The sequence below is a fragment of the Ictalurus punctatus genome, chromosome 14, assembly GCF_001660625.3.
Source record: "Ictalurus punctatus breed USDA103 chromosome 14, Coco_2.0, whole genome shotgun sequence".
Taxonomy (NCBI): domain Eukaryota; kingdom Metazoa; phylum Chordata; class Actinopteri; order Siluriformes; family Ictaluridae; genus Ictalurus; species Ictalurus punctatus.
This window is the reverse complement of record NC_030429.2, coordinates 26,808,387-26,830,678: the sequence shown is the minus strand read 5'-3', so window position 1 is coordinate 26,830,678 and position 22,292 is coordinate 26,808,387. Positions and strand designations below refer to the sequence as shown.

The window sequence follows — 22,292 nt, the reverse complement described above, 5'->3', positions numbered from 1 at the left end:
TATATATTTCTATATGTATCCACTGTTTTCTTTAGATATCCCTATATTTTTCTCCTGACTATCTGTATTTTCTTCACCTGTCTTGCTGCTGCTGTAACACCCAAATTTCTCTGTCTGGACATTAATAAAGTATTATCTTATCTTAAATGACCAAGTATAATATTTTTGTCTCATTTGTTTAATTGGGTCTCTTTATCTACATTAGGCCTTTCTGCTGTTTTAGGTGATATTTATGCAGAAACAGAGAAAATTCTAAAGGGTTCCAAAACTTTCAAGCATCACTGTAGCCTATATAAAAAAGAAAAAATACAAATCAACCGAGGGAGGTACCGTAGAGGAATGCTTCTACAGTTTGCTTCAAGTCATCTACACCATTACTATTACCACTGTGTCTAGTGTTTGGTTAGTTATTTATTAAAAATACTAAACGTAATACTAAATTATATTTATCTTCAGTTAGTTAAAGGTCTGCTTTTTTTCTAGTGTTCAGCATCAATGTATTCTCAGCCTAACAAATTACCAAATGCTTCCTATCCTTCTGGTTAATATATCATTTCATGTTACCAACAAATGTCTGTTCTGCATTTGTGTACCTTTTGCACATGTACACTTCCTGCAAGGCTGTGGTTTCCTGTCAGCAATCTTCTACCACAAACTGTTGCTTAGTTATATTTGATTATCATTCAAGAGGTTCTAAACCCAGAACGACCACAAAAACATGTTCCATCCATCTCACCGACTCCGTTTAGAATTGGTCCAACGCTAGAGTCTAAAACAAACACAAGATGTGTTTAAATTGGTTCATTCGATTTAGCTTTGCGTTGTAGTAGCAAGATTATTGCCTGGTATACAAACAGTGGGCCTCATTTATCAAGCTGGATACACACAGATTTATGTGTAAATCCTCAGTGCAAGTGCTTCCATTAGAAATTTGGTATTCATGAAAATCCTGTACATTTGGAAAAACGCCAGCCTACTCTTGCTCCTGAGTGTGGGTAAATTTACACATAAGAAGACTAACTTATGTAAAACTCACCTTGACTGACTTTCATGAACTACTGCACGTTTATATCTGGAATACATTGGGAAGCTTGAACTGTTTAATTACATTTAATAGCATTTAGCAGATGTTCTTATCCAGAACGACTTATAGAAGCGCTTGGAGTCTCTATCAAAAACACATCCTCAAGCTAGTTCACTAGATCAGGGACTAAGAGTAATATCAAGAAAATGTTGTGAAAACTAGTTGCTTCATATTATTGGCATGAAATAAAGAATATAAATAATAAAGAAAGCGAGCCAACTCAAACCAATAAATTAAGACAAATAAAACGACTCATTCATTTACAGCGAAATTTCAAAATGGTGGCCCATAAATAACGGACTATTATATATTATTAAATATTTTTATTGGGATAGCAGTCAGTCAAAATAATTTTCAATAATTTACAGGTGATTGGCATTCATCACCAAACACACACACAAGAACAAAGAAAATCCAGCAGAATTTTTTGTTCAGTTTAGTTTACAGAAACATTTACAAACAACTTTACTAAAAGATTGATAAATGAAGTCCAATGAATCCACTTAACATTCAGTTTATTCTTCCACTCAAATTATCAGCAGCAGTGGTGTGCTTCAACTTTTTGCTCTCTTCAGTGGCATCACAGCCATCATCTTCTTCAGCTTCTTTGTGCTTTAGGACCATTTAATTGATTGCTTACATCAAGTAGCCATGATTCTTTCTTCCAGAGTTATTTTCAGTACCTGTGTTTTTGACTTTAGCAGATCCTCCATGTGCTTTTGGCTTTTCTTATATGAAGAGGAGTTATTTTGTGGATGTATGAATGTGGTACTCCACTGGCTGTAGACCTTTTGTTTAGCTGAAGGCTCATCTGTGTAGCTCTTTCCAGTATTTGGACTGGGAGAAATTGAGAGGTAAGCAGGAATTGAGGGTGACTTTCCTTCATCGTGGCAGACTGAGTTGCTTCTGTTGGACCCATACAATTCTAATCTCAGTTTCTTTGTTTGTTTGCTTTGTCCATCATGTCCTTTTCCCTTGATGATTGGTCTCTTTTGCTTATGCGGTACTGCCTTCTTGCATTTGGATGTCCCACTGAAGTTTGGCAGTTGAGAAGGAGTACCTAGTTTAGTTTTGGGGGAAAGCTTCTTCTTGATAGGAAAGTTACCACTTTCTTTGCTTTCACACCTGGACTGGCCATCATCCCTAGATGTAGACCTGTGTTCACTTTGATGTTTTTTATGGGTGCTAGAATTTTTTATTACAAAATCAGGTCTGAATAGGATGTCATCTGTATCAGGAACTGCATCAGTCTTGGGGGATTTTACATTTTTCCGAGACAAATTCCTTGATGGAGAAACCATTCCTGTTAATATTTTGGTCCCTGATGGAGAGACTGCATCTTCATTTTTCATGTGTTCTGGCTTTGTCCTAGCTGAAGATATAATTTTTTTGAGATCCTCTGAAACTGGGTTGGTGATACTGCTGTTCTTGGTGCCTGCTATTCCAGGTTTTGGTTCTTGAGCAGGTGGTGGACTAGAACTTTTTCTCTGAGAAACAGGATTAGGATCTCTCGTCACATCAAATCCATCATATATTTCGGTGGATATGACAGACTTGATTTTGCTGCTACTCTCTAGGTGTACGGGTGCACTTGGGTAGTCAATTTGGGTTCCAGAGTGTGGTCTATGCCTTTGTCTCTGGTAGTCTGTATTAAGTTCCCCCTCCTCCAGGGTAAGCAGAGTCTCATCTTGGTCAATATCAAGTAATGGTGTCTCATTCCAGCAACTGGGGCAGAAGAAGTCACTGCCACAGACTAAGCTAGTCACATGAGGACAAGTGAATTTGAAATCATTGAGTGACTTCACTTTACTCGAGTCTGAGTGGTTTTTGACACAAAGTGTGACCAAATCCTTCCCTTCCTCCTGGCTTGTCCGATGAGACTCAAAACACTCACTGAAGATTTTTCTAGCATCCTCAGATGAGAGAAGTATAATTTCAGGCAAGTCATTGGTGGAATCTGAATCATCAGAAGCATATGTCTCCTCAAATGGATCAATATTATTTGTTACACATTTATCAGAACTGCTTGTAAGTGATGGTGCAGTGAATACTCGCTTGTTCTCTTTTACCATATCTACTTCATCATATAGTTGCATCCAAGAGAGTTTATTGGGGGTTCTACTTATAAGACCTTTCTCAAGGATCATCATGTCTGTCTTGAAATCATTTGTTGCAAATATCGCTGCAGAATGTTCAGGATCTGAGTGACCGATGTATTCAGGAATGTTATCTGTTGTGGTCTTGGGTATGCTTTTATGAGCATGCACACCCAGATCTTCAGGGTTATCTGTATTGATCTGGGCTAGACTATCTACAATATTCACAACATTTTCAGATACTGACTGTGAAACTTTCTTGCACCATGTGAGGTTATATTCTGAAATGGGTTCTGCAAGAACTTTTTCCACATCAGCTGGATGTCCATCCACATTCAACCAGGAAGATCTAAAGTCCTCAGGTGGTAAGGTGGTTTCATTTATCAGGATTTGGGAACAATTTTCCAGCATTTTTAAGTGTTTAGGTAACAGGTACTGAAGAACCACAGCATGCATTTCTTTTATGCACAATTCAGATGACGTTTTGAAAAGCCCTTTTAATGATTCTATTTTTTTCTGGTTTTGCTTCTTCCCATCATAATAGAGATCTAGAATGCACTTCAAAACATCTGTTGGCGATTTGGCTCTCAATGCTGGAATGATGTCTAAAGAGTTCACTAAATCCTTCAATTCCTTCAAAGTATAATTAACCACAGGAACTGTGGACAAATCAAATGGGTCTTCTACATCATTTTGTTCTACTGAACTTTCTGATGTCGAGTCAACAACTTGGACAGCATCTTGACATTTGTTTGACATTTGGGTTGTAGCTACAGAGCCATTTTTACACCGAGATATATCACAGCTTTGTGAGCCAGATGTTGGATCGTTTACAGATGTAGGCGTTTCAGAGACGTCAACTGAGGTGTCAATTGCTGATCCCAGTCTTGGTGAAGAACTTGGTGAACAAGGTACATGAGGCAGATCCTCATTGAGCTTAAAGGTCACATTTCGTACATTTGTCTCCTTCTCCATGTTTTCACACTCCTCAAAAAGATTCTTGACAGTATTGGTGTTCAAGGGGAGGCTGTCACAAGTGCTTGTGGTAACATTCTGCTGTACATGACTGGAAGCCTGATGAGAAATAGGTGGAACCACAGCTACTGCCTTGTTGACTTGTCGAACCATTCTGGGCTGTGATATTACCAGCTTTATGGAATCAATTGGATCTATAGAGGACTGCACCTCTTCATTTCTCTTTTTCCAATTAGCCGTCTCATTCTCACTTAACTTTTGTGGTTCTGCCAGATGACTACCAGTTCCAATTTCATTCCCCCTTGAAATACCTATTTCTTTACCAGGTTCCTGGAACTCCTTGCCTTGCCTTACCCTGCCTTGAGTGTAGTTTTCCCCGGTGATCATGTAACAAGCTGTATTGTCATGTGTAAACTGCTGGGATCCACTTTTGCTCTTAGCAAACTGCGACCCAAAAGAGTTACTGAATGAAGTCAGACCAGTTAACTTCTTGTTGTCCTCTTGTTGTAACAGATGGAATAGAAGACTATGAGAGTAGTTAGTAGATCTTGATCCTGTAGTGGGAGATGACGTTTGACTGGTTGAAGTGCTAAAAGAGGTTAGGTCCTGGGAGGTTGTAGTCAGCCCACTCGCTGTGTTGTTTGATTGTAGGACTTGTGGCTGTGTACTGCGCTGAATAGCAGAAAATGTTGCAAAGTTTGTCTGTCTGTGATGGCCAGAAATAGGTGTGGTCTGGGACTGGATTTTGTCTTGAGTTAAACTGGGGGAAACTTGGTTTAGCCTTCGGTTAGACTGGTTCTGATTGGCAGAATTCACCCTGGCTCTATACTGGGGGGGTGGATTTTGGCTAGAACTATGATTTAACTCGATATAACCGACATATTTTCCACGTGATGAAGGTCGGCATAATGCATTTTGAACCTGGTTCTGACTCATGGGACTGCTGGAAGTTCTAATCTGTGAAGGCAGCAATGAATCCACTGGTATATGAGATGTAGCAGGAAAGTGTGCAACAGAGCTAGGTGTCTCACTGTGTTGACCTACTACACTCATTTGTCCTTGATTCATGTTAATTGTTTGTGCTGCATGACTAATCCAAGCAGTTAAAGCTGCCTGCTGTGACTGAGCTTCAGGTTTGCATGTAGTCTCTACTCCATGGTGTTGTCTATATAAAGGGTGTTGCCAAGGTGGAATTGAACCATTCCTACAATAACTATTATCAAGTACACCATTTGCATTGCTAGGAACAGACAGAACGGAGAAGTGAGGAGCAGTAGCAGTACAATTGATATTTTGCATGGAGTGCGGATCCTTATAATTCCTCTGAATAGTGGTATTTATGACCTGAGGATCATGGTTGAAGTTTACAACAAGGGTTCCTACTTGTTTAGATTGCAAAGATGCATGGTGTACAATAATTGGTGCAGGATGTCTGCCAGAAGCTGGATATATGTAAGGGAACTGACTCTGGGATCCACTGCTCCACATCTGTTGAGTCTGATTTGATTGCAAATTAGCTGAACTTGATACAGGCTGGGTGAAAGCATGGGGATTGCTTAATCTGAGAGATTGCTGATCAAAGCTGTCTTGCTGCAACCCGTAATATCCCATCTGCAGTGTTGGGCCAAACTGCATGCTAGAGAGTGTCTCGTGTGGACTAGGCAGACTGTTCTGTCTGACAGGTGGAGTCCATGTGCTCGTTTGCATTTTAACAGATGATCTTATTCTTTTCTGCTCCTCTGATGATGAGGTAGGTACTGACTAATCTGAAAGAAAAAGAAATAAATATAGTGAGCAAATAGAACATATTCACAAAATACATAATAATAAACACTTTTATTACTTATATACCAAGCAAATAATTCAAGCAATTTACTTATTATATTTGGCATTTTATTTATCCACTTTTTTTTTAAAGAAACCCATGAAATAAATTAAATGAATGCCATTTTTTTAGTCGTAAAATGAATGCCAGTTTTATATGCCTGCCAATAATGATTATACCAATAACCCTTACCTTTTATTACCAGTAATAAAAGTAACATTTCAAATGACAAGCCTCATGGGCCATATTGTCAGTATTAACTGATGCCTGAGGAAAGAAATGTTTACCTTTTCCTGAATAAGTTCCATATAACTTAGACATGTTTTCTTCTCTCTCTCTCTCTTTCTTCCCCATGATAGCCTGTGCAGGAGAAGGGATGAAATTTTCACCAGACATCAGTATTAACTCAAGAAATCCGGAAATATAAAGAATTCACAACATAAAGGCTATAAATAAAGTTATGTGTAATAAAGTGGAATGACATGTTGAGAAAAGTATTGAACACGTTAAGAAAAAGCAGTTCTCCAAGGCAAGGTAAGGCAAGGAATGAGCTGAAATCTGTAAGTAATTCTAAAATATTTATAAATTGATATCAGCTGGGTTAGTAAATTGATGGTCTATAAAAAGGCTTTTTGTTACCAAGGTGTCACACAAGAAAAATCTCATGATTGGTAAAAGCAAAGAGCTCTCCCAAGACCTTCACAATCTTATTGTTGCAAAACATATTGATGGAATCGTATACAGACGTATTTCAAAACTTCTGAATCTTCCAGTAAGCACCATTTGGGCTGTTATCCACAAGTATTATCACATTCAATACTTATTTCCCCCACTGTATATGGTTGTTTTCCTCTCCTATAGGCACCTTATGCATGAGTGCTTTTATCACCTCTGCCATCCCCAAGCACTACATCTTCTTATCTGATTACACAGAAGTTTCTGTCCCTGTACTTATTCTGACATGATAAGCTTTCTGTTTCTAGTTAGGTCAAGCAATGTTCTAACTCTCAGACCCCACCCATCCTCTTTTTCTGTAGATATATTCTGCCTATGGCAGCATTAAACTAAGAAGCTTTCACTGAACTCTGTGTCTGTGTGACTTCTACCCGAGCTCGGTACTGAGAGGGTAACAGCAGCGTGGGTCCAGGAATTTAATTCTCAGGCCAGTATCACGTAAAATTTTATCACTGAACCTTCCTTCTTTGGCCATCTTTGTAGCCTACTGAATACTTTTTTATTGGTTATTAAAAACTGATCACGGCCGAAGATGGCACTAACTTAATTCTCATATCATGAAAGGTTGTACAAGCCCACACAAATTTTTTAAACTGTCCCACACATAGCACATATTGTAAATAGTTAACACTGCCAGACTGAAACATCCGATACTTCTTTTTAGCCACACAGAGTTCATAGTTATCACTGTCAGTCCCACAGATTCAACTGTTCAGATTCAGACTCTCTTTGACTTGAGGCTGCTCTCTAATTGGCTTGTTTTAGATTGTCCTCAGGATGCATCTCATTGCACCCCAGACACTCCTACTTTTGTTATTAGCGAATCAGTATTGTTTTTATGTTTTATTTACCTCATGTGTTTGGAGAGTACTCAACGACTGTCATGTAATGGAACCGGAGATGGAAGCAAATACAAGTATTGCTGCTTTAAAGAGTCATGAAACACTAAACTACATTTTCTGAGATTTTTAACAGAGGTGTTCGTATCGCACATCATAAAAGACAATCTTAGCATCCGTTAATTTTAATTGTAGGAGAAAACTGGTTAATTTTGAGCTTCTTTCCGCTATTTTCGTCTTCCAGGTTTAAAATCACGTCCTGTCACACGTCACAGGCAGTTACCTGGCAATGCACTATGGTAATTCGATGACATGTCGGTGTCTCATAATTATTTATGAGCCTGCGTGTTCTTATCCTATGAGAAGATGCTGTCTCTTAATTATACATGACAGCACATGGTGCATTCCTACAGATGTAGATGAGAGAGGCGTTCAAATGGGTCGCAGGTATTTGTTTCAGTGGTGTAAGAGTTCGAGTGTGTTTATTCTGGAGAGTTATAAGAATTGGAGAAAGGTGGGCTTTGGACTTGTGCATGAAAGCAGTTTGCGTCTACACAATAATGCGGTACTCAGTCCTGAGGACTTTGCTATCCCTTCAAATGAGGTATGTGTCTAATTTTTAACCGACAGTTTTACTTGCCTTTTGAGCTAATTAAACCACTTAAAGCTCCGCAGGCCGTTGCATGCAAAACTATGCAATGAGAGTCCGTGTTGAAGGGAAGAACCTTCACCTTTTTATTTGTGAAAAGCTTGAGCCTATTAGCCAATTACCATTCAGACACTGCCTACGAGCAGGCGTTGCCTCCAGTTTTATTTTATGTTTCCCTCCATAGTCACGCCAGGGGCTAATGGTTTAAACAGATAGGGCAGAGGACCTGCACTGCTATCTACTGTGTCTCCATTTAGCCCTGTGGATTCAGGAGGAGACAAGTCCTCTCCATCATCTGCAAACTTTTTGTCACTATCCATCTTTTTTGTGAGTGTTCTGAAGGCTCACCTCCCCCTCTTTCTCTCCTGCCTTTCCATGCCATGCCCACACTCCCTCCCTCTGCCACACCCCCTCCCCTGCCACACCCACTCACCCTGCCACACCCACTCACCCTGCCACATCCACTCCCCTCCCCCTCTCTTCTTCGCACAGCCATCCATGCCCATTCTAGCTGAATTTTTCAAAAACATTGAGAGGTAGACTTGAGCTGAAAGAGGTTGGTTTCCTGACCCTTTACTGAGAGATTAAAGTCCAAAAGGCAAGGCAAAAATCAAAAACGAAGACAGGCACAGGTCAAACGTTCAGGCAAACCGACTAGAGCAGGTAAGGCTCATTGGAGTCAAGTGCAAAGCAGAGTCAAAACCAGTATAAATCAACACAATAGAACTGACAATCTCCTCTGGGACTCCAGAGGTATCTGAAGACATGTTAGAAGAGCAGCTCGGCTGTTGTGAGGGATGATGGGGTGTAATGGAATCAGATGTAGTGATTTGGAGAATTGGTCACTGACCACTACGAGGGACATATTCCCTTGGGATTCTGGTAGGTCTGTGATGAAGTTGATGGAGATCTGTGACCAGGGGCGTTCCAGTATGGGTAGAGGTTTCAGTTTGCTGGCTGGTAGTGTCCAAAGAAGCTTTGACTGGGCACACGTTGAGCACGCCTCTAAGTAGGTTGGGCCACCAGTACTTTTCCTGCAACAGATGGTAGGTGCGTTGGGTACCAGGGTGGCCCGGGGCTATCACAGTGTGGGTCCAGGAGATGAGCTCTAATCGTTGTTGCTCCTTTCAGCCAATGAGAGTTCAAAGAGTTCCCTGTTGCCCACATCATAGTTTTGTTCTGCTGGAGACAATTTCTTTGATAAAAAAAAGGCAACGGGATGAAGCCTTAGAATATCTCTGAACCTCTGTGAGAGGAGTGGCTCCCACTCCTGTCTACCTCTATGATAAAAGGCTTGGAAGGATCAGGGTGCTTGAGGATGGGAGCTGTGGTGAATGCTTCTTTGAGTTGAGTTAGCACCCTTTCAGCAACTGGGTTCCAGGTCAGACGCTTAAGCTTTCCTCTCAGCAGGAACATTAAGGGATGTGCTATGAAGCTGAAACCTCTTATAAAGCGCCTGTAGAAGTTGGCAAAGCCCAGAAATCGTTGCCAATCCTTCATGGTTCGAGGAGTATGTCATTCCACCACTGCTCTCACCTTGTTTTGGTCCATCGTGACTCCCTCAGAACTGATGATGTAACCCAGGAACGAGATGGTGTGCTGATGGAACTCACACTTTCAGAGTTAAGGGCAAAGCATAATCAAAACCAGTATAATCAACACAATAGAACACCTTGGTAACAACAGAGACTAAAGCAACTGAGCATTTACTTCGCAAATGTGTATTGCATCAGCAGTCTCTTTTAAAATGTGCTGTGACTTTGATTTGGAACAGGTGTGTCTAATTAGTTTTCCAGAGAAGTTGAATGTGTCTGTCTGTTTGTTTGGGAGTTGTAGTCGTGGTCAGACATGTTTGTAGTTTGCGGTGCATTCTGGGAAATGGAGTCACTGGTTTGCTGTGAAATGACAACGACTCTCTTTCCCAGATAATAATGTAGAAGTAGGTTCAACATTTCTTGCAGATGAAAGAAAATTTGGTTTTATCTTTACATAAAACCCTCTCACAAGGTGTACAAATGAAGACAAAAGTATAAAGGAGCTTGGACCAGATTGACTCAATTTACAAATTCATCAGCAGTCAAGTGATAGCGGATGAGCTTACACCCGGGTTTCTCCTGTACTTGTTATGGCAAACGGAGTTGGCTTGTTGGATGCAATGTAAGTCATGCATTTTATTGTTTTCCTTGTTTGCTGTCTCAAAGTCCTGGTACTGGGGGTATGAGACTTAAACATCTTCCTGAAAAAGCTAAATGGCATTAAAGTAGCCACAGCCATCTTGACAATGCTATGATGATAGTTTTGCAGGAAGCTTAGCTTTTCTGAACCTTCAGTCCTGCATTCCTAATGGTGTAATTTTCAGTTTGTGCAGGATATTTTGCTTCTCCAACCTACACTGACCCTGCTAGCTCACAACTTCAAACTATAAAATCAATTAAACAATCTGACTTGCACTTAAGATAAATAAAACAGCCGAACTCACAGCAAACAAAGCAACTGGTACCAGGAGCACAAGAATCATGAACATGAAACTTGAACTGACGTTCCGTTGGTTACAATGTCCCTATATACATTTCATGCATGGCACCTTATCCAACTTTAACCAATCACACCTTTCCCCTTTTTACACATACAAACACAATCTTCCACACGTATCCCAGTTGCGTAATTTCCCATTATCTCCAATAGACCTTAGGTTTACCCATTTAGCACAGCTCTAAATGTGCATATTATCTTTTCCTTGGTTTGTTTTTCATGTCATTATTTGCATGATTTATACTGAAAGGTTTATATTTTCCTGAGTTTTCACCTCATTATCTACTTCAAAGCCACCTTCACCATGGATGAGCAATAGACTTATCTCCTGTCATGGGTGAGTGAACATTCCAAGTTTTTTAACCTTTGTACCTACATTTTGCCTCTTGTTTTTCTGGGTTATTTGCTTGTTGTTTTCCTGATTCAGACTCATGCTCTTAACAGTTTTCATGTTTCATGTGTTTTTCTATGGCTAGATATACGATCAAAGATCATCAGTCTTGGTCCTTCCAAGAGGAACTCTGGGCATCCCCTGAATGGGCCTCCCATAAAGAAGGAAAGAACTGATGCATCTACTCAAACATGCTTTAAAGTATCTAGGGTTACACAGACTGCCATGTACCATTCTGCATCTAAATGTATTCAGGCCATCCAGATCCCCTGGAAGGTTAAAAAAAAATCCCCTATAAAAAAGTAATGTTCTTTTGTACGTCTTCTTGTCAATGCACAAATCTTACTGTAAACTAGTTTCTGTGTGTTCATTTTGCCTGTGTGTGCATATTATTATCTTATAAGGCATCTTATAATGTGCTCCATTACTTTCCTATCAGTGCACTGTCAGCAGGCCCCTTGTCCTTTGTCCCTTCCTCTACACACACACGTGTTAGAGATTGGAAATGGAGTTCATGGTTTGCTGTGATATGACAGAGCCCCCCCGAATGGCTCACTTCAGGAGCAGAGTCCTTTCTGGGTCTGCTTCAGGGTTGGGGTCCTGGACATTCTGGGTGTAGTGCATGAAAGTCTCTACATAGCTGTGGGTCCAAGATGTCTTGAGTGGGAACCCAGCATCATTCCTCTGGCCCATATCCCTCCCATTTGATTAAGTATTCAAGCTTACCTGCGCCATGAGTTTAGTATGTCCTTTATGAGGTATGCAGGTTGGCTTTCGATCTCCAGTGGGACAGGAAGGGCATCGAGGGGCACAGCCATGGATAGTGGTCCAGGGATAACAGGCTTGAGTTGTGAAACGTGGAACAATGGCACTATGCGGCTCTGACAAGGTAACTCCAATTTGTAGGTGACTTCATTGATTTGCTTGATGTATCTTGCAGTGAGCTATCTGCAAGCATGTGGTTGTTTGAGGTCCTTTGTGGAAAGCCAGACTCTGTCATCTGGCTGGTACTGGGGGTGCTCACTGCAACGACGATAAGCCTTTCACTTGTAGGTGTGTGAGGTTTTCACAAGTCGCTGGTTTGTACTTGTTCGCTCCTCTGGAACCATTGGCTGGGGATTCAGTGGAGTTGGCATTCCATGGAAACAGAGGAGGCTGGTAGCCTAAAACACACTGGAATGGGGTGAGACCTGTGGCTGAGTGACGTAGAGAATTCTGGGCGTATTCAGCCCTGAGGAGAATCTGCACCAGTCCTCGGGGTTTGACGCACAGAATGTCTGGAGAAAATGTCCAATCTCCTGGTTAGCTCATTCCACTTGACCATTCACTTGTGGGTGGTAGCCTGAGGTGAGAGTGATGGTGGTCCCCATCTTCTCCATGAAACTGGACCAGGCCAATGACATAAACTGTGGTCCCCTATCACTGACGATATCTTCTGTGATTCCGAAGTACCTGAATGAAACCGGTCCACAGTCACTAAGATAATTGTGTTTCCTTGGGATTCTGGTAGGTCAGTGATGAAATCAATGGAAAGGTGGGACCAGGGACATTCAGGTATAGATAGGGGATTGAGCTTGCTGGCCGGTAGTGTTCGTGGAACCTTACATTGGGCACACATCAAGCAGGAAGACACTATGCGGTGCACATCCCTTAACAGATTAGGCCACCAGTACTTCTCCCGCAACAGATGGTAAGTGCGGTGTGCACCTAGGTGACCTGTGGCGACCGCCGTATGGGCCCAGGAAATGAGCTCTTGTCTGTGCTGTTCTGGCACAAACTGTTTTCCTGGGGGGCATGCTGCTGGAATTTGTGATCTTGGTATGCATGCTAAGGTTTGGTCCAACTCCCACTCCAGGGAGCTTACTATACAGGAAGGCGGGAGAATGAATTCCTTGTGGCTTTCTTGAACCTCAGTGCTGTCTAGACAGGAGACAGCATTGGCCTTAGTATTCTTTTAACCTGGCCTGTAAGACAAGGTGAACTGAAAACGTGAGAAGAATAATGACCAGCGTGCTTGACGAGGTGACCGACGCTTCGCAGTACATACATACTCAAGGTTCTTGTGGTCAGTGAATATAATGAAGGGGTGTGTTGCTCTCTCCAGAGAATTCCGTCATTCCTCCAGGGCAAATTTCACTGCCATGAGTTCTCTGTTTCCCACATCATAGTTACATTCTGCCGGTGACAACGTCTGGGAAAGGCCACAGGGTGAAGCTTGGGCTTATCTCCAAGCTGCAGAGAGAGGATAGCTCCTACACCTGTCTCAGATGAATCAACCTCTACAATGAAGGGCTTGGATGGGTCTGGGTGCTTAGTGATTGGGGCTGTGGTGAAGGCTTCCTTGAGTTGATTAGTGCTGTTTGGGCGCTTGTATTCCAGGACAATTTTTTTTTGGCTTGCCCATCAGCAGGGACTTTAAATGGTGTGAGATAGAGCTGAAACCCCTGATAAAACATTGGTAGAAGTTGGTAAAGCCTAGAAATCGTTTTAACTCATTTACTGTTCATGGAGTGGACCACTCCACAACTGCCTGTACCTTACATTGGTCCATGGTGACCCCCTCAGGGATGATGATGTAGCCCAGGAATAAGATATTGTGCCGGTGGAATTTTTACTTAAGGAGTGCTTAAGGAGTCTTTGCAGGACTTAGACATGGCAGACATGTTCTCCAGGGGAACTTGAATATATCAAAATGTTGTTGATGTACAGTGAGGGAAAAAAGTATTTGAGCCCCTGCTGATTTTGTACATTTGCCCACTGACAAAGAAATTATCATTCTATAATTTTAATGGTAGATTTATTTGAACAGTGAGAGACAGAATAACAACAAGAAAATCCATAAAAACACACGTCAAAAATGTTATAAATTGATTTGCATTTTAATGAGGGAAATAAGTATTTGACCCCTCTGCAAAACATGACTTAGTACTTGATGGCAAAACCCTTGTTGGCAATCACAGAGGTCAGACGTTTCTTGTAGTTGGCCACCAGGTTTGCACACATCTCAGGAGGGATTTTGTCCCACTCCTCTTTGCAGATCTTCTCCAAGTCATTAAGGTTTCGAGGCTGACGTTTGGCAACTCGAACCTTCAGCTCCCTCCACAGATTTTCTATGGCATTAAGGTCTGGAGACTGGCTAGGCCACTCCAGGACCTTAATGTGCTTCTTCTTGAGCCACTCCTTTGTTGCCTTGGCCGTGTGTTTTGGGTCATTGTCATGTTGGAATACCCATCCACGACCCATTTTCAATGCCCTGGCTGAGGGAAGGACGTTCTCACCCAAGATTTGACGGTACATGGCCCCGTCCATCGTCCCTTTGATGCGGTGAAGTTGTCCTGTCCCCTTAGCAGAAAAACACCCCCAAAGCATAATGTTTCCACCTCCATGTTTGATGCTGGGGATGGTGCTCTTGGGGTCATAGGCAGCATTCCTCCTCCTCCAAACACGGCGAGTTGAGTTGATGCCAAAGAGCTCCATTTTGGTTTCATCTGACCACAACACTTTCACCCAGTTGTCCTCTGAATCATTCAGATGTTCATTGGCAAACTTCAGACGGGCATGTATATGTGTTTTCTTGAGCAGGGGGACCTTGCGGGCGCTGCAGGATTTCAGTCCTTCACGGCGTAGTGTGTTACCAATTGTTTTCTTGGTGACTATGGTTCCAGCTGTCTTGAGATCATTGACAAGATCTTCCCGTGTAGTTCTGGGCTGATTCCTCACTGTTCTCATGATCGTTGCAACTCTACGAGGTGAGATCTTGCATGGAGCCCCAGGCCGAGGGAGATTGACAGTTCTTTTGTGTTTCTTCCATTTGCGAATAATCGCACCAACTGTTGTCACCTTCTCACCAAGTTGCTTGGCAATGGTCCAAGCCCATTCCAGACTTGTGTAGGTCTACAATCTTGTCCCTGACATACTTGGAGAGCTCTTTGGTCTTGGCCATGGTGGAGAGTTTGGAATCTGACTGATTGATTGCTTCTATGGACAGGTGACTTTTATACAGGTAACAAGCTGAGATTAGGAGAACTCCCTTTAAGAGTGTGCTCCTAATCTCAGCTCATTACCTGTATAAAAGACACCTGGGAGCCAGAAATCTTTCTGATTGAGAGGGGGTCAAATACTTATTTCCCTCATTAAAATGCAAATCAATTTATAACATTTTTGACATATGTTTTTCTGGATTTTCTTGTTGTTATTCTGTCTCTCACTGTTCAAATAAATCTACCATTAAAATTATAAACTGATCATTTCTTTGTCAGTGGGCAAACGTACAAAATCAGCAGGGGATCAAATAATTTTTCCCTCACTGTAGATGATTACGTTGCGACCCAGCATGTCCCTTAGGATGCCATTAATCAAGCACTGGAATGCTGAGGGGGCACCAAGTACTCATAGTGGCCTGAGGTGGTACTGAAACCCGTCTTCCACTCATCTCCTTCTCAGATATGAACCAGGTTGTGTGCACTGCAAAGGACCAGTTTGGTGAAGATGGTAGCTGATCGGAGTTGTTCTAGGGCTACTGGGACCAGCGGTAGAGGGTAGCAATACTTAACAGAACATTGATTGAGGCCCCGGTAATCGATACATGACCTGAGACCACCTCCCTTTTTCTCCACAAAGAAGAAACCTGCTGACGCAGGGGATGTATAGGGTCTGATGTAGTCCTGCTGGAGTGTCTCTTGAATGTATTCCTCCATAGCTTGTTGATTTGTCTGTGATAAGGGATACATCCACCCTCGAGGTGGAGTAGCTCCGGGGAGCAGCTCAATAGCACAGTCGTATGGTCAATGTGGGGGTAGTCTGCTGCCCTTCTCCTTGCTGAAAACTTCCAAGAGGGTCTGATATTCAGGTGGAATCTGAACTGGAGTGGGTTGATCAGAGCTTTCGAGGGATGTGGCCGCCAGCAGAACTACTGGTGTCGGTGGATAGTGTACAAGGCAGTGGGTAGAGCAGTGTGTGATTTGTTTGTAGTCCATGAAATGTGTGGATTATGCTGTTCTAACCAGGGGAGACCTAGGATGATGGGATGTCTGGCAGATACTGTGAGGTAGAAAATAATGGTTTCTTTGTGAAGAGCGTTGGTTTGAAGGATGAGTGGTTCTGTGCAATGTGATATGTACCCCTTCCCAATTGGGGCTCCATCAATGGCTTGGATCTTTCATGGCTGTAGTAATGGACAAACGGGGATGTTGTACTGGTGAACAGTGTCCTGATCGATGAAATTCCCCGCCGCTCCGGAGTCAATCAATGCTTCTAGATCACAAGACATCCCTGAGTATCTATGACAGGTAGCATGAATGCAGGCTGAGAGATTATCTGTGGTAACTGGGATGAACTCACCCTTTGGTGGTGGGCTTTAGCATCCTCGCTATCCCCGATGTAATGACGAGACTTGAGAGGGCACTGTCGGAAGAGATGCTTCTCCTCTCCACAGTAAAAACAGCAAAACTCTTGAAAACGCCTCTCTCTCTCCTCCTCGCTGAGCCCGCGCACGCCCCAGCTGCATGGGCTCTGCGGTGGCACTTTGCATTGCAACATTTCTCTCGCTACTCACTGGACGGCGGCTCTGCAGAAGTTGATCCAGTCGTTTAGCAAGGTCAATGAGAGAGTCGAGGGTGAGTTGCTCATCGCAACAGGCCAGCTCCATCACTACTTCCAGGTTAAGTCCCTGGTGAAACACAGTCTTTAGAGCTGGTTCGTTCCACTCACTCCTTGTGGTCCGGAATTCGAGTGCATATTTAGCAGCACAACGTGAAACTTGATTCATGGTTATAAGCTCCTCTCCTGTCTCCCTGCCATCGGAAGAGTAATCAAAGATGTGCCTGAAACACCCCATAAACTGTTCCAAAGGAAAGATGGAATCGCCGCTCTGCTCCCATACAGCTGTATGGGAGGAGAGCCTTCCCGGTTAAGAGCTCCAGAAAATGAGTTATCTTAAGTGTCTCCGGCATGTCTGGATAGCTAGCAAAGAACAAGGAGCATTGTAGGAGGAAACCTTTACATCGTGCTGGATCCCTGGGATACATCTCCAGTGCCGGTATCGGATGAAACTGAGCATGAGTTTGCATGACTACCGGCATGGGCTGAGAAAGGTGAGTGACCTGCTCAGTCAAGTATGCTAGCTGCTGGTGGTGTTCACTCATCAGCCTTCCGTGGGCGTCAACGGCTTGATGCCACTCCGGCTTACCTGCTGCTTCCATGAGGAGGTGAAGTAATCTGTCACGAAATGGAGGCTGCGATGGAAGCAAGTGCAGGTTAGGCAGATTTAATAACAACAAGTCTAAGGGTAAGGCAGAAATCTGTAGTCAAAAAACAGGCAGAGGTCAGGCAATCAGGCAAACATGCAAAACTAGGCAGGGCAGAGAATCGAAGTCAATGGAGTAAACAGAAGTCAAAACTCAGAATGGCATACCATGAAAACAAGGCTTGGACAACAACAGAGAGTGGTCAGCTGAACGTTTACTTCGCAAAGTCTAAATGTTCACAAAGTCTCTTATATGCTGCGTTTGTGATGTGTGTGAGATTGGGTGCAGGTGTGTGTATTTAGACCTCTGGAGAGGGCAAGCGTGTGTTTGTAGTTTGTGGTGCCTCCTGTTAAATGGAGTTGCCGGTTTGCTGTGATATGACACAGAAGTTTATCATAGTGTGACATCAGGGAGGCCAAAAAGTCAGAAAATTCTCAAATGAAATCCTTATTGAAGTTATGTGGTCTGTAAACCAGGGCGCAAAGCAAGGAGGTAGTGAGATCAACCTTGAAGAGCTGCACCTCAAAGCTTGGAACGATATAAACAGGCACGTGTATACACTTAAAACAGTTCTTGAAAATTGTTGCTATTCCACCACCATGACCTACAGTCCTTGGAGAATTACGAAACAGGCAGTCTGGAGGAGTAAGTTCCTTTAGAGCTGTAAAACCACCAGGGCTGAGCCAGGTCTACACCACAAATAAAAAATCCAGAGCATGAGTAGTAAAAAAGTCATTTAAAATAAAAGTTTTCTTGGACAGAGACCTAGCATTTATTAGTGCAAATTTGACAGCACGGTCCAAAATCCACGGTCGATCTGACATGGGATTAGAGAGTGAATGTGTTGATGGATACTCACAGTGCCTCTTGCTACCCTGTCTACATGACCGTGATTAGACAATGCATTAGCCTGAACACCCACAAAACTATTTGGGTATGAAAAGAGCAGACTGGAAACGAATGCCCCAGACCTTTAAAACCCAGAAAACAGAAGCAGGTAATAGACCAGAGAGAACGTGAAGAGAACTCTTGTATCTATTCCTGTACTTCCACTTTCCACTTCCCCATGCCAGAGACATTCAGTTTAAAATAACTCCATAGAATAATAACTGTGAACATCCAGACAGGCTGGGGACCTGGGGGGATAACTAAAATTTGCGACACACAAAGAAGCATTAGAGTTACTCATGCACAGGGGAGTGGGCTGAGACTATAAGAGCAGGAGACAGAGAGGTAAGAGTGCTCTTGCCATTCTGTACTTTGTTGCTGATTGTACTTGAGCCCAAAATCTTTTGTTATTAAAAGGATTCAAGACTGTCTGAAGTTATTTGATTCCTTTCTACCTAAAAGCACCCCAGACAAGATAATTAGATTGCAAACTTGTAACACTTTTAAATAGTTAAAAAGTATCCAACACTCACTTACATCTGTAGTTAGGTCTGAGGTCTGAATAGTAATTTTGGTATTAAATGCTCACTTAGCATCCTCAACTCTACTCTGAATATGGTCCAAAAATGTTTGAGCAGGTGGGAGTGGCCAGAATTCCTTTAGAAACATGCACAATGCACAACATCCTCACCACATTCTACAGACGGATGTTTCGAGAGCATCCTGAGCAGCTGCATCACTGTCTGATTTGGAAATTGAACCATTTTTGATCGCAAGACCCTGAAGCAGATAGTGAGAACAGCTGAGAAGATCATTGGGGTCACTCTTCCCTCAATCACAGACATTTACACCACACGCTGCATCCACTAAGCCACCAGCATTGTGGATGACCACACACACCCCTCACACACATTCTTTACCCTCCTGCCATCTGGCAAAAGGTATTGAAGTATTTGGGCCCTCACAGCCAGCCTGTGTAACAGAATCCACAATACCCACTGGACCCACTAGACTGGACTGACACCAACTTAGACTCACACAATCACACACACACACACACACACACACACACACTCATAGTCATCTGAACACCATTCTGCTATGTCTCCAATTTTTGCACATTTCTTTCTTAAATTGCTGCCACAGCACCGTGAACAAAATACTGCACTGACCACCAGCATTTTTGCTGCTAATGTTGTATTTTATATTTACATCTACAACATTTATTTTTATATTGTAATATCTTTATTCCAGACTAGAACTGTGTGCTGGTTGGTGTTGCACTGTCTTTTACTGTGCCTATTGTTTTGTTTTAGTAATTATTATACTGTCTTGCGCTGTTTGCACATGTGCACTTCATATAGTCCTGCGTAAGTCTGTGTACTTTTAGTTCTGTGAAAGTGAGGCGAGCTGACTGACAAGATGACAGTCACCAGTAAGCGAGTTTGTCATTGTACTGTTTGTTGTTGTTGTGTTTTTCATTACTGCCAAGTTTCCATGACTACGATTTAAACTTCCCAAATAAACAGAAGCAACTCACTGCTTCACCTGACTTCTAAACATGTTGGGAAAAAATTTGTTTTTTAGGTAAAAACTACTTATTAAAATTATATTTTGATTGAGAAATAAATATATATGGGTGTTAACTTGTCGTAGAAACAAATATCAACCTTAAGCTTTCATCAAAGAATTTTTAATATAATGAAATATATGCAGTCAATTTAGCTCTGTGTGGAAAACTGTTCTCAAGCCCACTCATCACAAATATAAACCAAAGAGTTTATAAGATACCAAAAACAGACCGCAAAATAAAACATTAAATGTCACTGATTTCGAGTTCATTTGAAGCAAGACAGAAAACATGAGGGTGAGCAGGTCTCTCTTCCTCTTACCATACACAGCTGCATCACCACAGAGGAAATTGCACATCACACACAGACTTCTGAGAAATGTCTATAAAACCTCAAACACTGACAGTTTACTTAAAAAAGGTAAAGTAACAGTAGTGAACACACCCGAAAGTTCCATGTTAACACAGTGGTGCAGTTGAATTCTCTAATCTGGTTGGTCAAAAGGTGTGCATTATTTTTGTCTAACGGTCTGGCTGAGATAGTAGTTCCGGCTGTACCATGAAATGGTTACCGGTTTCACGATAAACCATGATAAAATTGGTAATACAAACATGTCAGGATTATGCTTCTTTGCGGTTTCTCGGTAACATGACATGCTGCGTTTTATTAACTTCAAGACAGAGAAAAAAAGAGACTGGTGAGGGAACGACTGTTTGTAGCTGCTATAACACGAACATGAGAACAGGAAAACATGAACTAACTTGTTTCACAGATGTTCCAGAACATTACATGTAACCATAAAGCATGACGTGTTGTAGAAAATCTCTCCAAGTCAAAAACTTCCAGAGACGAGGGATTATAAACTCAGCAAAAAAAGAAATGTCCTCTCACATTGAACTGCTTTTATTTCCAGCAAATTTCTTAGCGTATTCTGTATTAGCGTTTCTTAGCGTATAACTGTATTAATATAAAAAGATTTAACAGCTCAGGCATAAACTGAAGAAGATTCACAGACATTTGAGGAACAGAAATGGAATAATGAGTCCCTGAATAAAGTGGGGGTCGATATCAGAAGGAACAGTCAGTATCTGGTGTTCTCCAGCTGCTTTAATTACTACAGTGCATCTAATCGACTGCTCCAGATTGCTCAGTTCTTGCTGTGAGATGTTCCTCCACTCTTCCATCAAGGCATTTGCAAGTTCTCCATCACGTCTGCGAGGACAATCAGCTGTCCTTCCTGTCTTCCTGTAGCACCGTCTCAGGCCTCTTACATTATAAACATTACAGTTTATTGCTCTGAACACATCTGCAGTCCTCATGCCTCCCTGCAGCAGGTCTATTGCATGTTCACGCAGGAGAGCAGGAACCCTAGACATCTTTCTTCTGGTGTTTTCCACAGTCACTAGAAAGATCTCTTTAGTGTCCTAACTTATTGTAGCTGTGACTGTAATCACCTCCCGCCTATAAACTGTTCGTGTCTTTAGGACTGTTCCACAGGTGCATGTGCAAGAATTGTTTATGATTCATGAACATTGAAAAACACTGTTTAAACGCTTTCCAATAAAGATCTGTAACGCTTATTTGGATTTGACAGAATGATCTTTAAAATACAGTCTCCTGAAAAAGGGACGTTTCATTTTTTTTGCTGAGTTTAGATGTCAAAAGATCAAACTTTACAAAAATATATATGTAGAGTAGTATATTTCATACCCAGTTATTGTTACTATATAAAAAAAAGTTGATATTAGTTGATATTTATATATTACCAGTTTGATGTTCAATGATGGAGTAGAAATGCTTTTAATATACTGTGAACATTACTGTGACATAATCTTACACTTTGGTTACATATGAGTTAATAATTAATGCAATTATTGAGTCAAACGTTTTCTACATGAGCATGCACTTAATGTGGTTAAATGCTGATTTAAACCATTAATAATAATAGTAATAATAATAATAATAATAATAATAATAGTAATAATAGTAATAATAATAATAATGTCCCGGTGTGTGTTATTTCGCGCGTGAAGCATCTCTGCAGTGTGAAAGTAATCAGAATGCTCATTCTGAGTGTGTGTGAGCGTGCGCGCGCGCACACGCACTAAACACTCTGCAGGTGAGAGACGTTTCAGTGCTGAAGTCGAGTGCGTCATACAGTACTTTCACCAGCGGCCGCGGTGTTCAGTCAACCTGCATATCTGTGCGCTTCCACATCCACATCTGCACATCTGCACAGTACCGTGCAGCACGCGGGGCTCGCGCAGTCGCGTTTAAATAAATGAATACATAAACCAATTAATTAATTAATAAACAAACAAATAAATAAATGAAATAAAGTGTGACTTACTTACAAACTCTGCTTTATCCTGCAGTCTAGGTAACAGTGTAATCCAACTCGCTCTCTCTCGCTCTCTCTCGCGCGCTCTCTCACACTCTCGTTGCTTTATCCCCATCCACCA

General features: G+C 41.9%; 1 protein-coding gene across 2 annotated transcripts; it reads right to left on the bottom strand.

Annotated features, from left to right (window-relative positions):
• Positions 1-1,383: 1,383 nt before the first annotated feature.
• On the bottom strand, positions 1,384-22,292 carry LOC108274789 (uncharacterized). 2 transcript variants are annotated; one of them, XM_053685827.1, is made up of 3 exons: positions 22,185-22,292; positions 6,268-6,340; positions 1,384-5,921 (listed from the first exon to the last, which is right to left on the bottom strand). In XM_053685827.1, the coding sequence occupies exon 3, from the start codon at positions 5,860-5,862 to the stop codon at positions 1,726-1,728; it is 4,137 nt and encodes a 1,378-aa protein (XP_053541802.1). In that variant the 5' UTR covers positions 5,863-5,921; positions 6,268-6,340; positions 22,185-22,292; the 3' UTR covers positions 1,384-1,725. The 2 variants fall into 2 exon arrangements, with proteins under 2 accessions (XP_053541802.1, XP_017340635.1); XM_017485146.3 differs by having other exon boundaries at positions 22,181-22,275.

Excerpts from the sequence above, each read along its gene's own strand:
- LOC108274789 (XM_053685827.1), bottom strand. The coding sequence starts at position 5,862 with ATGCAAACGAGCACATGGACTCCACCTGTCAGACAGAACAGTCTGCCT.